Raw genomic sequence first — 16761 nt, 5'->3', positions numbered from 1 at the left:
CTCATCAAGTGAGTAAAATTGTGCATTCAATGGCTCCTAAATTAGAATATCCCAGTGCTTTTACAATTCCTTGTACCATTGGAAGTGCCGAGTTTGCTAAAGGTCTTTGTGATCTTGGGGAAAGTACCAATTTGATATCCTATTCAGTTTTCAAGACTTTGGGAATTAGGAAACCAAGACCCACATCTATGAGATTACAAATGGACGATTGTACCATGAAGAGACTGTTGGGACATCTTGATTGTGAAGTGGACTACGAGGTGCCGATTATTCTTGGAAGACCTTTCCTTGCTATGGGGAAGGCTCTTGTTGATGTGGAAAACGGAGAACTCACTTTCTGTGTGGGTGATGAAAAGGTGGTATTCCACGTGTGCAAATCTATGCAGCAACCTAATAGCAATGAAGTGTGTTCTTTTGTGGACTTGGTGACCAATGTGATTGTTGATGATACAAGTGCCACCATCAATGTGGGTGATATGTTGGAGGTCGTCTTGCTCAACTTTGATGATGACTAGATGGATGGATTCATGGAATGTGTGAATTCTTTGCAAGGAATGGGGTCGTACAACTATGCACCCCGGAAACTCTACTTGGATCTTGAAAATTGGAAAACTCCTCCTACAAAGCCTTCAATTGAAGAGCCTAGGACCTTGGAGTTGAAGCCATTGCCGCCACATCTTTGGTATGAATTTCTTGGACCTTGTTCAACTTTACCAATTATTCTTTCCTCTTGTTTGACTAACGTCCAGGTTGACTCTACATTGGCGGTGCTACATAAGATGAGGAAGGGTATTGGATGGACATTAGCGGATATTCGGGGAATAAGCCCCACATTTTTCATGCACAAGATCAACTTGGAGGAAGATGCCAAACCATTTATTGAACATCAAAAGAGACTCAATGAGGCTATGCGAGAAGTGGTCAAAAAGGAGATCATCAAGTGGTTGGATGACGGGGTTGTCCACCCCATTTTCGATAGTTTGTGGACTTCTCCGGTGCAAATGTGTCCCAGAGAAGGGAGGCATGATGGTGGTCACTAATGATAAGAATGAGTTGATTCCCACAAAAATGGTGACCAGGTGGAGAGTGTGTATGGACTATCGCAAGCTCAATAAATTCACAAGGAAGGATCATTTTCCACTTCCCTTCCTTGACTAAATGTTTGATAGGTTGGCCGGCCGTGATTTCTATTGCTTTCTAGATGGATATTCAGGCTACAACCAAATCCTTATTGCTCTGGAAGATCAAGAGAAAATAACTTTTACATGTTCCTATGGTACTTTCGTATTCAAGCGGATTCCATTCGGTTTATGTAATGCACCGGCGACTTTTCAAAGGTGTATGATGGCTATCTTCATGGACATGGTGGAGGACTTCCTTGAAGTTTTCATGGATGACTTCTCAGTGGTTGGGGTTTCCTCTGATGAATTCTTGGAAAATATGGATAAAGTATTAGAAAGATGTGAAGGAACGAATTTGGTGCTAAATTGGGAGAAGTGTCATTTCATGGTCGAGGAACGCATTGTCCTTGGCCAAAAGATCTCAAAGAACGGCATTGAAGTCGACAATGCAAATATTGAGGTGATTTCTAACTTCCATCTCCAACTTCGGTGAAAGGCATGCGAAGTTTCTTATGTCACGCGGGGTTTTACCGGCGTTTCATCAAGGATTTCTCTAATTGGAGTATTCCTTTTGAGCTCATGTGCGATGCTAGTGATGTAGTGGTTGGAGCTGTTTTGGGACAATGCATCAACAAAATTTTTCATCCAGTCTACTATGCTAGTAAGACCATGAATGGTGCCCAAGTCAACTGCACCATTACGGAGAAAGAGCTCCTTGCCATTGTAATTGCAATTGAGAAGTTTTGCCCGTATTTGATGGGTGCAAAGGTTATTGTTCATACGGATCATGCAGCACTTCGCTATCTTATGAGTAAGAAAAATTCAAAAGCTCGATTGATGAATGGGTTCTATTGTTACAAGAGTTTGATATTGACGTCCAAGATAAAAAAAGGGAGTGAGTATCCAGCACAGACCACTTGTCTCATTTGGAAGAGGAGGGGAGGCCGCATGATGGCCTTGAGATCAATGACTCCTTCCCCGATGAGCAACTCTTGGCTATTTCAATGAAGGAGGTGTCATGGTTCGCGAATCTAGAAAATTTCCTTATGTGTGGAATTATCCCATATGAGTTCTCTTCAAACCAAAGGAAGAAGCTCAAACGAGATTGTCAAGATTATTATTGGTATGCGCCATCCCTTTTCCGAATTTGTACGGATGGGGTAATTAGAATATGTGTACCAGAAGAAGAACAAAGTGATATTCTTGGGGCTTGTCATTCTTCTCCATATGGTGGTAACCATGGTGGAGCAAGAACGGCGGACAAAGTTCTATGTTGCGGTTTCTATTGGCCCACTCTTTTCAAAGATGCAAGTGATGTAGTGAAAAGATGTGATGAATGTCAAAGGGCGGTTTCTATTGGCCCACTCTTTACAAAGATACAAGTATTGACTTCATGGGTCCTTTTGTGAGTTCTTGGGGAAACATTTACATCTATTTCGTGGTTGATTATGTTTCTAAATGGTTTGAGGCCATTGCTCTACCCACCAATGAAGCGAGAAGTGTGGTGGAATTCTTGAAGAAGAATATTTTCACAAGGTTTGGTACTCCACGGGCTATCATAAGCGATGGGGGTCGCATTTTTGCAACAAAGCTTTTGACACTTTACTTAGGAAGTATGGTGTTACTCATAAAGTTATGACTCCCTATCATCCACAAGCTAGCGGTCAAGTGAAAATCTCCAACCAACAAATAAAGAGTATCTTGTCCAAAATAGTGAATGCTAACCGGACGGATTGGTCCAAGAAGCACGATGATGCATTATGGGCTTATCGGATGGCTTACAAAACTCCAATCAGAATGTCTCCAAACTGGTAGGTGTTCGGAAAATCTTGTCATCTTCCCGTGAAACTTGAGCACAAAGCCACGTGAGATCTAAAGAAGTTGAATCTTGATTGGGATGTAGCCGCTAATTTGAGGGTTGCACATTTGAATGAATTGGATGAGTTCCGGTACCATGCTTATGCAAGTTTATCCTTGTACAAAGAAAAGATGAAATATCTGCATGAAAAATACATTTGAAACAAAGAGTGCAAGGTGGGCGATCTTGTTTTGTTATTCAACTCACGGTTGAGGATGTTTCCAAAAAAGCTAAAGTCTAAATGGAGTGGTCCCTTTGAAATTTTGGGTGTGGCGCCTTTTGGTGCATTGGACTTGAAGACCAAAAATAATAAGGTATTCTGAGTCAATGGTCACCGGGTGAAGCACTATCTGGGAAAAGTTGGTAATGGCCATATTGTGGCTGTGATTCATTTCAAATGATGGTAATCTAGGTCGTGTCGTGATGTTAAATTAGGCGCTTCTTGGGGGCAACCCATGTTCCTTTTTCTTTTCTTTTCTTTTTTTGTAGTTAGGTGTTATTTTTGTGCTAACTGGATATAAAATGTGTCGCAGGGATGACTGTACTTTACAGGAATTGTGCCCAGAAAATTGGTTAAGTGTGGAAAGAATTGCGGCCTACAATTATATTGTGCGGGCCACACAATTATGGTTGCTATTACAAAAAGTTCTATGTGGCCGCACAATTACATTGCGAACCACACAAATTGAAGGTGGAAAATGGCAACTCTCTGAAGTTGGTCTGTCAGAAATATGGCCAATATGCGGCCGTAAGATAAATTATGCGGTCCGCAACAAAATATGCTGCCGCACACCAAATTCTGCAGACTGCAAAATGCAAGGGTAACTGGGTCCTTAGGTAATAGAGTGCAGACCACAATTGGAATTTTGCGGCCGCACTCACGTCTGTTTCCCTTGGCAGAAACCGTTGAGTATATTTTCTCACAAGCCTAGAAACTATTGATCACTCATCTATTGCTCTTGCACTCATTCACATCTAGTATGCTTCATCATCTTGTTAATTTCTTTTAATTTTTATATTTTTAGTGAATATTTAGACCATTTGTCTGTTGAATCTATTTGAACAACCATGTTGGGTAAATATGTAGTGGGTAGACTGGAAAAGTGCTCTAAGGGGAATGGGTAAATCGATTTTCATGCTTAGATGTTGTTTCCATGTCAAAATTGTGCAAACCTTTCAAGCCCTAGTAAAAATGATTGTATGTTCGTAATTGGTTGGAATCTGTGGTCGCACAAGAAATTGTGCGGTTCGCAGAAGATAAAGTCTAGGGTACTTTAGTAAGGCACGGTTCTGCGGCCGCAATGAAAAATGTGTGGACCGTAGAAATCCCATTGCGGCCGCAGAACAACTTAATTCCTGTGATTAGAGAGTTGTCAAATTTGTGACTCTCGAGTACAACCGCAAGACAATTTGTGCAGACCACAGAAAATTGGTTGCGGATGCAAAACAACTAATTCTCTGTTATCAAAGAGTTGACATTTTGGTGCTATATGAATTGCGATCGCAATGAGAAATGTGCGGACCATAATCCAATTCTGCAGCAGCAAAGGAAAATTATATGGTCCGCAAGGCCCATTCTTCGGCCGCAATGAACATTCTGCGGGCCGCAACTCCATACCCTGCAAGCATGTTTCTACTGTGTTTCTCACTGTATCTTCTGGTGTGTCCCTACATTCATTCTATGTCTGAACTTGAATTGCAACTAACAATCGTCTTTGCTTGGTATAGAAAATGGTTTGATCTAGAGGTTGAGGCAACACTTTGAAAGGAAGGGGTAACCCTTCTCGGGGACGAGGGAAGAGACCATTGCCTAGTGTTCAACAAAATGGAATCAGAAAGAAGACAGCAGCTGGCAGAGAAAGAGGTGTAGACTTTTCCTAGGCCAATTCTTATGCCCCATCTAGGGAAGCATCAGAGGACAACTCAACTTCTGCACATGAGCAGCCGGCTATCCAGTCAAGGCTGCCAGAGAGGAATCAGCTCAGAGACGAGTCACCCACATCACATAGCACTTTTGAGGGTTTGGAGAGTTCCAGTCAGCCTTCTACTACACCTGTCCCCCAGGCACCAGAGATATCAGTTCAGGACATCCTCGATGATGGGAGAGGGGGAGATGCTACAGTTACCGTCCTTGAGATGTCAAAGAAGAAAGAGGTGTGGGAGGATCGGTTTGTCAGTTTGACTGCTTTCTCCAGCTTTCGTGATTGGTGTCTAGTGAGGTCACTCACTCTTGAGCAACAATTTCAGTTGAAAGATTTAGAAAAGTATAACCCTGTAGTTTTGAGGCAATTTCAGGAATGCAAAGGGTGGAAGTGGTTTACCCAGAGTGTGCGGATACGAAGGAGTACCTTGTCCGAGTATTCTACGCCAATGTGGCACATATCAAGAAAGGGACAAAGGTAACTAAAGTGAGGAACCTCAAGGTGCGATTTGATCAGCACGCATTGAACACTTACTTGGTGTTTGATGATGTCGAGCCCACAGAGTACTTAGAGAAATGTGCACTTGGGGATGAAGCTCGTCCTTGTCTAAATCAGATTTTGGCATCTCCTGGGTCACCACCACCATGGATCATAACAGGGGTTTCTATTCACAGGAGTACGCTGAGGTTTGAGGCAAAGGGGTGGAAAACCTTTGTATGCAGCCGACTAGACCCGTGACAGAATGTGACATATGTTCCTATCTTGCTGGCAGTTCTAGTGGCTTCCATCATGGATGGGTACCCCATCAATGTGGGTGACGTGATGTTGGCCAATATCTCTGTGGTCGCTCGGCAAGCTGACACATCCTACCCGTATCCCAATACCATTACAGAGTATCTCACGGATGTGAGGGTAGAGCATAGGGACTTTGACACAAATGTGCGGCCGAAGAAGCCCTTCTCATGGTACACACTAATGAATGCACACAACCCTAAGAAAAAGGGTCAGTTGTCTACCACCACAGGCCAGTCTGATGAGCCACCGGTGGTAGTTGCATAGGCAGTTCATATTCCATCCACTTCAGCCAAGCCTTCATCTAGTGCTACAACCATGCCTCTACCACCATCCTTAGTTCCCACAACAGTTCTTGCCATAGGTTCTGCCTCGGCTTTGAAGTTGGTGTCCATGCTTACTGCTCTACTCTCTGTGTTGTGACTCTCTTATATATTGGCAAGCCTTAAAAACTGGATGCAGATAGCCACTGCAAAGTTGTCTGACTTATCCAGTACTATTGCAGAATAGTCTTCTATGCCGACACTTCAGATGCCCCCATCAGTGGAAGATACTCTAAAAAAGCTCTTGGACAACCAAAACACTAGCATGGCTACATTGGTACAACATGGGTCAGTGATCGAAGAGTTGGGAAAAGAATTTAAGAAAATGAGAAAATCCCAAGCCTCCAAGAAGTCAGTTGATAAGCTCTGGAGATAGGTTACCAAGCATGTGGCAGCTGGACATATTCCATTTGATATGCTGATTGACCCACACCATCCAGGTATAGATCCTACAGCACCTACATCACCAGCTGGCCAGTCTGAGGAGCTAGACTCTGTTGCTGACACTGCTGAAGCAGTGCGTCAGATGTTCACCAACCCAGTCACTCCCAGAGTTGAGGATGATGAGATCCAGCTGGAGGAGAGTGAGGGTGGTGACGCTGTTGTGGACAAGGAGATGGCCAAGGAGCCATAGGGAGTTTTCTTCATTCTTACCCTTCCTTTATTCTTATTTTGTTAAGCATTGGGGAAAATGCTTATTTTTATTCGGGGGTAAAGTTTATTTGATTATATTTGATAATTCTAAGACAATTGTTTTGTAATAACTTGATAATATTTTCATCTCTTTCCTCATTATGTATATATTCTATCTTCTTATCTTATTGTGTATATATCTTCTCATTCTCCCTCATTATGTATATTTGTTATGCTTTCGATAGTTTTTGCTTAGTAGCTTCTTTATGTTTGTTTTCTTATTAGTTAGTGTTTAAGTGAGTAGCTTCTACCTTCTTTTCGAATTAGTAGCTTCTTTTTGAATGAGAAGCTCCTTCTTGATTTAGTAGCTTCTTTTTATGTTTTTGTAGACAATAAGCCTTTGGTTTTCTCAATGCCACAGTTCTTTCCAAAGGTAGTTTTTGTTTGAACCAAGTGACTCTTCCCAACGATGGATGGTGTGACAACCTTCTTAAAGGACTGAGTAAGTTTTTGGTGTTTAGGTAATAATATTAGTAGTAAATAAAAAGACCTAATTAAGTCATGCTCGAAGAGTCAAACATGCTTCACTTGGTACCAACACACTTAACTACGTGCTTATGGTTTGAAACAAAGTTTTTGAAAAGAAATAGCTCTAGTTAGTGACTTTGTGACTCTTGTGTTGACTTAGGTAATCATCGAGTGGTTTAATCGAACCATAGTGGCTTTCAATCTTGCATGTGGTCGTTGTGGGCCCTCGACTCTATCCTTTTTAACAATCCAATTGCGTTAGGGGTGAGATGTTTTGTTGATAGTCCAAGTACCCATGCGAAAGGTCTAGAACTTTCCCCGAATGTGTTTCAAGGCGAAATCTTAAGTTTTTCTTGGCTTGAGAAGTGATTGTAGGCTTTTCTTGACCCGCTTGAATTTTTCATTGCCTACCAATGTTGTTATCCCTAGTCAACCCATTTGAGCCTCGAACCTTGCTCATTTGATAACCATGTTACAAGCCTTTACCCGTTTTGTCGTGACCCTCTCTTAGCACCCGAGATTTCCTTAACACTCTTGTGAAACAATTAGCTATAAACCTGAGTTTGGGGGAGCGACAAGGAACTTGAAAGAGGTATTAAGGCATAAAAATAAATGGTGAGAAGGAAAGGCAATAAAAGAAAAGAACAAAAACAAAAATGCAAAAAAAAAAGTGAATTAGTGGAAGAGTTGAAGGGTTTCAAAGAAAGGTAATGATCCAAAACATGGAGAAACCAAAGAGTGAGAAAATCAATGTCATGATCAAGAAAGAGTGATGTTAAGTCTCTCTAGTTCCCCAAGGAAAAGAAAGTGCCTCAAAGAATTGGCAAAGCATGAGCCGAGAACAAAAAAACAAATGGAGTGCTTAAGGAAAGGTGAACCCACTCATCCATAGTGTATCCAACCTTAGTCCAAAGCCTTCATTACATCCCGAAAAAGCCCTACTTGATTTCAAGCAGAGTGATCTTACATTAGTGGCAATCTACATGAGGGGCAAGCATATGGTACTTGAAGCCGTACTTGCGACATTCTCTTGAGAGAGATGAGTGAACCTTTCAAAAATCTTTGGATTGAGTGCTAAAATTCTTAAGTAAGTGAGGCAAACGGAGAGTAGATGAGGAGGAGTTTGGGATCCACAATGACCTATATGAGAGAGTGAGCTTCCTTGATGAATAAAGTGAACTCTTGATGCTCAAGTATCATATTAGAACTATATGTGCATAAATGCTTAACTTGTCGCCTTGATGATAATACATGAGTAGTGTGGGTAATTGTTGGTCCCAACTGATGTGAGAATAGCTCACCTTTGACTGGATGATATGACCCTTAACTTGTGGAGGTGGGAACTATTTTGTTTGCTTGAGGGCAAGCAAAGATTTAAGTTTGGGGGAGCTGATAAGTAGGGATTTTGACTACTTATTAGCACCTTTTAGATTTTGTTTTAGTCTAAAAGCATTAAATTGTGTTCTTGAAACTAATGAAATGTGCAAAATTGCAGGAATGTTGGATGTTAGACTCCTGAGATGAAATATGACTCAAAAAGGAGTAATGTAAACACAAGGCAATAAAAGGCATAGAAGCACACAAAGTGCGGACCGCAGAATTCCATCTGCGGCTGCAAACAATGAATAAAATCCCAACAGGCTTTCTAGAAAACTGCGGACCGCACAAGAATTGCGCGACCGCAAATGAAGAGTTGGAGATCAACTTTAGAGTGTGTGCAAATTTCCAAAATCCAAGTCCCTCAGAATTGCGGACCGCACAAGAATTGTGTGGCCGTAGAAGTAAAGATGTGGACCGCAGAAGACTAGATTGCATTCGCAGTGATAAATCTGCAGACCGCAGAAGACCAGATTACGTCTACAGTGATAAATCTGTGGACCGCAGAAACATTGCCACGCGACCGCAGTTATGAATTGTTCGGCCGCAGAATCCCAGCTCCTGCAAGATGAATAATTATGCGGACCGCACATGGAATTGTGCGGCCGCAGAACCTCCCGATGGCATTTTTGTCCGTAATTTCAAACCTTGTATAAATAGACGAGTTTCAAAATATTAGGTCAACTTTTGACATAAGCAAGTCATATGGTCGTTTTTATTTGCCTCTTTTGGAAGTTTTCTATATTTTGGAATATTTTACTGTAGATTTTATCATTATAACTTTACAATATGAGTTTAATTAGTATTTTTTTCTTCTATTCTTGAATTTCAAGCATGAGTAGCTAGATTCTTACTAGAGTTGTGACACAACCCTAGTGTGTAAACCTTATGGGTATTTAATTTAGTGCTTGTTTATGATTGGGTGTTTATTATTTAGCCTTGTTCATGCTTTAATTTGTGGAATTAATGGTTGCAAACATTAGTTCATGCCTATTTAACTTAGTCTCTACTTGAGAAAGAAAGACTTAGTTTAGGAAAACTTGGCTAACAAGAAATTGGGTCAATCGAGAGATTGATCAACCCAATTAAAGGGTTCAACCTAAAGATAGTAATAACCCGACTTGATTTATTATCAACCGTTTTGTGTGATACTCATTTGGACTTGAGAAAGCCAAATTGGGAAAAAACACTCTCTGAAAGCCAAATTGGGCAAAACCGCTCTCTGACCGAGAGGTATTGAGTGGGTAATTCAGAGTTGATAGATATAATACACCCGATCAACAAAACAAGAATTAAGGTTTATATCTCATTAGGCGAACACATAGGTGATGGTCATAGCCCTGGCTTTTTATAAACTTGAAAAACAACAAAAATAATTATCCTAGTCTTATTCCTTTACTTTACAATCTCTAGTTTTAAAATAGAAATAGAAACAATACTAATTTGTGGAAGTGCAAGTTAAGATAGTTCAAATTCACGTACTAGAATATATACTCCTAGCTCCCATATAACTCCCAGTAAATTCGATCCCGACTCTTTGTTGGGTTACTATAATTGCAATCGACCGATTCTTACCTTGTATTGAGGTGTGCATTGTGCGCGATAGGTCAATATTTGGCGTCGTTTCTAGGGATTTAAAAACGGTGTTAGCTAAATATTTGAGTGCATTTTTGGAATATCTTCTTTTCCTTCCGTGTTACTAACATTTTGGGAAATTATAGGTGCAACCATGGCAAACAATGAGCTCGGAAATATTGCTTTAGGGGATGTGGACGTTGAGGATGATCAAATGGATGAGGTTCCTCTTGAACCTCAAACCAATAGACGAGGCTGAGTGCCTCATGACAATGTGCCCGCTCCACCCCCCACCTCCACCAAGAGGGCTCCACACCAGGTGTTACCGAATGAAGGATATGAAAGTGCAATAGTCCCTCCCCGTATTAGGGTGGGCAACTTTCAAATAATCAACGTGATGCTCACCTAGCTTGAGCAACGAGGGTTCTTCACCAGTGCTCCGGGTCAAAATGCATATAAACATTTGAAGGGGTTCGTGGATACGTGTTGGAGGAGTAAACAAACAAATTTCTCCGAGGATACTTTGAGGCTAAGGCTTTTCCCCTTCTCTCTATAGGGGAATCTTTAGATTGGTTGGAAAGTTTGCCAAACCATTCCATTCCTACTTGGGATGAATTGGCGGAGAAATTTATTTGAAGTACTTCTCTCCTGGGTACATGGCTATACTTCGGGATGAAATTATAGCATTCAAGCAAGAGCCCAATGAACCACTACACGAGGTATGGGAACGATATAGAACAATGGTTAAAGAGTGTCCCAACAATGATATAACGGAGAACATGAATCAACAAACTTTCTATCGGGGGATCAACACAACCAACCAATGTGTAGTGAATCAACTTGCCGGTGGGAACTTTATGATTACACCTTATGCGGAGGCGTGTGATATTTTGGATGAAATGGTGGATACTTCATCGGCGTGGCAATCCCGGGCTAACGTTCCACAAGGTGATCCCAATGTGATTCACCTTCACAAAGAATTGCATGACAATGGGCAAACCATAGCTGAATTGACTACCACCATGAACCAATTGGCAAAGGCTCAACTTCAACAAGTGCAAAACCCGAGGCATGTCAATGCAATCGAAGGGGTAAACATGATGATGAATAAACGGAGTACAAAGGGTCCACAAGTGCAACAAAGAGTGGACAATTTTTTGCAAGAAGATAGTGGGTTTGATCAAGATGACACTTATAATGACCAAGAAAAAGAGGTCCAATATGTGAATAACGTTCAAGGGCAAAGAAACAACTTTCAAGGCCCAAGCCAACAACAATTGCGACCTCAAAACAATCAACGAAATTGGAATTATCACAACCAAGGTAATTAGAGTGGTGGAAACAATCAAAGCAATTGGAATAATAACAATAATCAAGGAAATTAGAGTGGTGGCAATAATTAAAGGAATTTGCATAACAACAATAACTAATGCAATTGGGAAGGAAACAATCAAGGCAATGGGGGGTAGGGTTTTCAAAGGCCCCCGGTGTATCAACAATCGAGCAACCCGCCTCCTTATCCTTCCCATGATCCTAGTTCTTCCAACAATGAAATGGGACGTATTGAGAACATGTTCAAGAAAATGATGGAGAAGAATGTCGATTCTGATGCACAACTTTCCTCACACAACACATCGATCTGCAACTTATAAGTGCAAATGGGGTAAATATCTCAAACTCTAAATTCTCGTCCTAAGGTGGAACTACCAAGTGACACGGTGGTGAACCCAAAGGGTGGGAACAACATGGGGCATGCCATGGCTATTACTACAATAAGTGGAAAAGGCGAGAATGCACCCACCTCAAGTCAAAGGCAACTTGTGGATGATGATCAAGTGGTACAAGAAGAAGAGACTCCAAGCAATGCGATGCAATCAAATGATGAAGTTTGGATTTATATTGTAGACAATGTGGAAGAGACTCAAGAGGACGTGAACTCATCTAAGGATCACGTTATTGACATACCGGAACCAGTAGTGTAAAACTCTAAGGCACCATTGTCTAACCCTCCTCGTCCATATCCTTAACGGATTGCCAAGAAAAATGGCTAGAATCAATTCAAAAATCTCATTGACATGATGAAGAGACTCTCGATCAATGTGCCATTAGTTGAAGCTTTGGAGCAAATGCCCGGTTATGCAAAGTTTGTGAAGGATTTGGTGACAAATAAGCGATCCATGAATTTTGAAACTATCAAAGTGACTCATCAAGTGAGTGTAATTTTGCATTCAATGTCTCCTAAATTGGAAGATCTCGGTGCTTTCACAATCCCTTGTACCATTAGAAGTGCCGAGTATGCTAAATCTCTTTGTGATCTTGGGGCAAGTATCAATTTGATTCCCTATTCGGTTTTCAAGACCTTGGGAATTGGGCAACCAAGACCGACATCTATGAGATTACAAATGGTTGATCGTACCATGAAGAGACTATTGGGAGTGATTGAAGATGTATTGGTCTGTGTTGATAAGTACATTCTTCCACCGGATTTTTTCATTCTTGATTGTGAAGTGGACTATGAGGTGCCGATTATTCTTGGAAAACATTTCCTTGCTACGGGGAAGGCTCTTATTGATGTGGAAGCCGGAGAACTCACTTTTCGGGTGGGTGATGAAAATGTGGTATTCCACGTGTGAAAATCTATGTGACAACCAAATAGCAATGAAGTGTGTTCTTTCGTGGACTTGGTGACCGATGTGATTGTTGATGACACAAGTGCCATGATTAATATGGGTGATATGTTGGAAGCCGTCTTGCTCAAGTTTGATGATGATGGCATGGATGGCTTCATGGAATGTGTGAACTCTTTGCAAGGGATGGGGTCATACAACTATGCGCCCCGGAAACTTTCCTTGGATCTTGAAAATAGGAAAACTCCTCCTACAAAGACTTCCATTGAAGAGCCTTCTACCTTGGAGTTGAAGCCATTGCCTCCACATCTTCGGTATGAATTTCTTGGACCTTGTTCTACCTTACCGGTTATTCTTTCCTCTTGTTTGACTAACGTGCAGGTTAACTCTACATTGGCGGTGCTCCACAAGAGGAAGAAGGCTATTGGGTGGACTTTGGCATATATTCGAGGAATAAGCCCCGAATTTTGCATGCACAGAATATTAACTTGGAGGAAGATGCCAAACCATCTATTGAACATCAAAGGAGACTTAATGAGGCTAAGCAAGATGTGGTCAAAAAGGAGATTATCAAGTGGTTGGATGTCGGGGTTGTCTACCCCATTTTCGATAGTTTGTGGACTTCTCAGGTTCAATGTGTCCCAAATAAGGGGGCATGACGGTGGTCACCAATGACTAAAATGAGTTGATTCCCACAAGAACGGTGACTGGGTGGAGAGTGTGTATGGACTATCGCAAGCTAAACAAAGTCATAAGGAAGGATCAATTTCCACTTCCCTTCCTTGACCAAATGCTTGATAGGTTGGACGGTCGTGCTTTCTATTGCTTTCTAGATGGATATTCGGGTTACAACCAAATCCTTATTGCTCCAGAGGATCAATAGTAAATAACTTTTACATGTCCCTACGGTACTTTCGACTTCAAGTGGATGCCATTTGATCTAAGTAATGCACCGTTGACTTTTCAAAGGTATATGATAGCGATATTCATGGACATTGTAGAGGACTACCTTGAAGTTTTCTTGGTTCTCGGTGGTCGGGGATTCCTTTGATGATTGTTTGGAAATTTTGGATAGATTATTGGCAAGGTGTGAAGAAACGACCTTGGTGCTAAAGTGGGAGAAGTGTCATTTCATGGTCGTGGAAGGCATTGTCCTTGGCCACAAGATCTCAAAGAATGTCATAGAAGTCGACAAGGCAAAGATTGAGGTGATTTCTAAACTTCCACCTCTGACTTCGGTGAAAGGCGTGCAGAGTTTCTTAGGTCGCGTGGGGTTTTACCGGCGCTTCATAAACGATTTCTCTAAAGTGGTGAACCCATTGTGCAAGCTCTTAGAGAAAGATGCAAAGTTTCACTTCAATGATGATTGTATGAGAGCCTTTGAATTGCTAAAGTTCAAGTTGACAACTACTCCCATTATCACCTCTCCTAATTGGAGTATCCCTTTTGAGCTCATGTGTAATGCTAGCGTTGTAGCAATTGGCGTTGTTTTGGGACAACGCTTCAACAAGACTTTTCATCCAGTCTACTATGATAGTAAGACCATGAATAGTGCCCAAGGCAACTATACCGTTACAGAGAAAGTTCTCCTTGCCATTGTATTTGCAATTAAGAAGTTTTGCCCGTACTTGATGGGTGCAAAGGTTATTGTTCATACGGATCATGAAACACTTTGCTATCTTATGAGCAAGAAAGATTCAAAAGCTAGGTTGATGAGATGGGTGTTATTGTTTCAAGAGTTTGATATTGACGTCTAAGATCAAAAAGGGAGGGAGAATCAAGTGGCAGACCACTTGTCTCGTTTGGAGGAGGAGGGGAAGCCACATGATGGACTTGAGATCAATGACTCCTTCCCCAATGAGCAACTCTTGGCTATTTCACTGAAGGAGGTGCCATAGTTAGTGGATCTGGAAAACTTCCTTGTGTGTGGAATCATCCCGGATGATTTCTCTTCAAATCAAAGGAAGAAGCTCAAACGGGATTGTCAAGATTATTATTGGGATGAGCCATACCTCTTCTGGATCTGCACGGATGGGGTAATTAGAAGATGTGTACCAGAAGAAGAGCAAAGTGATATTCTTGGGGCTTGTCATTCTTCGCCATATGGTGGTCACCATGGTGAGGGAATAACGGCAGCCAAAGTGCTAAGTTGCGATTTATATTGGCCCACACTTATCAAAGATGCCAGTGATTTGGTATAAAGATATGATGAATGCTAACGGGCCGGTGGTATCTCGAAGAAGAATGAAATGCCTCTCACTACCATTTTGGAAATTGATATTTTTGATGTGTGGGGTATTGACTTAATGGGTCCTTTTGTGAGTTCTTGTGGAAACACCTACATCTAGGTCACGGTTGATTATGTTTCTAAATGGGTTAAGGCCATTGCTCTACCCACCAATGAAGCGAGAAGTGTGGTGGCATTCTTGAAGAAGAATATTTTCACAAGGTTTGGTACTCTGCGGGCTATCATAAGCGATGGGGGTCGTATTTTTGCAACAAGTATTTTGACACTTTACTTAGGAAGTATGGTGTTACTAATAAAGTTATGACTCCCTATCATCCACAAGCTAGCGGTCAAGCAAATGTCTCCAACTGGGAAATAAAGATTATCTTGTCCAAAACAGTGAATGCTAACCGGACGGATTGGTCAAAGAAGCTTAATGATGCTTTATGGGCTTATCGGACTACTTTCAAAACTCCTATCGAAATGTCTTCATACCGGTTGGTGTTCGGCAAAGATTGTCATCTTCTGGTGGAACTTAAGCACAAAGCCATGTGGGCTCCAAAGAAGTTGAATCTTGACTGGGATGCAGCCCCTAACTTGAGGGTTGCACATTTGAAAGAATTTGATGAGTTCCGGTACCATGCCTATGAAGTTCGTCCTTGTACAAAGAGATGATGATGTACCTTTATGACAAATACATTTGGAACAAAGAGTTCAGGGTGGGTGATCTTGTTTTCTTGTTCAACTCACGGTTGAGGATGTTTCCTGGAAAGCTGAAATCTAAATCGAGTGGTACCTTTAAAATTATGGGTGTGACACTTTTTAGTGCATTGGACTTGAAGAACAAAAAGAATGAGGTATTCCGAGTCAATGGTCAATGGGTGAAGCATTATTTGGGAAAGGTTGGTGATGGCAACATTGTGGCAGTGATTCATTTCAAATAATGCCAATCTGCATCGTGCCGCAACGTTAAATCAGGCACTTCTTGGGAGGCAACCCATGTTTCTTTTTCTTTTCTTTTCTTCTTTTCTAGATAGGTATTATTTTTGTGCTAACTGGATTTGAAGTGTGTTGCAGGAATGAGTGTGTTTTACAGGAAGAGTACCTAGAAATCTGGTTAAGTGTGGAACGAATTGCGGACCGCAGTTGTATTGTGTGGACCGCACAATTTTGGTTGCTACAACAAAAGGTACTCTGCGGCCGCATAATTGCATTGCGGGCCGCACAAGTTGAAGGTGGAAAATGCCAACTTTCTGAAGTTGGTCCATCAGAGAAATGGCCAATCTGTGGCCGCAACCCAATTTCTGCGGTCCGCAACAAAAATTGCGGCCGCACACCTAATTCTACGGACTGCAAAATGCCAGGGCAACTGGGCCCTCAGGTAACAGAGTGCGGACCGCAATTGGAATTTTGCGGCAACACTCAAGTCCCCTTCCCTTGCTAGAAACCGTTCAGTATAAATAGAGGAGCTAGGGCATTGTTCCCTTTTTTCCTCTCTAAGCTCACAAAGTGCACCATTTGAAATTTCTTGTTCAATTAGTTGTTCACAAGACTAACAATTATTAATCACTCATCTCTTGAATTCATTCCTATTTGGTATATTTCATCATCTTAATTAATTTCTTTTAATTTTTAGATTATTAGTGAAATTTTGGACCATTTGCCTTGTTGAATCTATTTGAACAACCATGTGGGGTAAATATGTAGTGGGTAGACTGTACAATGCTCTAAGGGGACTGTGTAAATAGATTTTCATTCTTAGATGTTGTTTCCATGAT

At 41.4% G+C, this 16761-nt stretch overlaps 2 protein-coding genes across 2 annotated transcripts; both read left to right on the top strand.

Annotated features, from left to right (window-relative positions):
- Nucleotides 1-12204: 12204 nt before the first annotated feature.
- On the top strand, nucleotides 12205-12762 carry LOC138905437 (uncharacterized). The gene is made up of 2 exons (XM_070193961.1): nucleotides 12205-12450; nucleotides 12553-12762. Exons 1-2 carry the CDS (start codon nucleotides 12205-12207, stop codon nucleotides 12760-12762), a joined length of 456 nt encoding a protein of 151 aa, XP_070050062.1.
- A 2542-nt stretch (nucleotides 12763-15304) lies between these two features.
- On the top strand, nucleotides 15305-15658 carry LOC138905436 (uncharacterized). Its single transcript, XM_070193960.1, has one exon. It carries the CDS (start codon nucleotides 15305-15307, stop codon nucleotides 15656-15658), a length of 354 nt encoding a protein of 117 aa, XP_070050061.1.
- Nucleotides 15659-16761: the final 1103 nt, after the last annotated feature.

The sequence above is a fragment of the Nicotiana tomentosiformis genome, chromosome 2, assembly GCF_000390325.3.
Source record: "Nicotiana tomentosiformis chromosome 2, ASM39032v3, whole genome shotgun sequence".
NCBI classification, from domain to species: Eukaryota; Viridiplantae; Streptophyta; class Magnoliopsida; order Solanales; family Solanaceae; genus Nicotiana; species Nicotiana tomentosiformis.
Note: the sequence above shows the minus strand (reverse complement) of the source record. Positions and strands in the feature narration are given on the sequence as shown.

What these genes read in the sequence shown, in the direction of transcription:
- LOC138905436 (XM_070193960.1), top strand. Translation starts at nt 15,305, where the DNA reads ATGACTCCCTATCATCCACAAGCTAGCGGTCAAGCAAATGTCTCCAAC.
- LOC138905437 (XM_070193961.1), top strand. Translation starts at nt 12,205, where the DNA reads ATGATGAAGAGACTCTCGATCAATGTGCCATTAGTTGAAGCTTTGGAG. An exon ending in AATCTCTTTGTGATCTTGGG is followed by an intron (nt 12,451 to 12,552) that starts GCAAGTATCAAT and finishes CGTACCATGAAG; the next exon opens with AGACTATTGGGAGTGATTGA.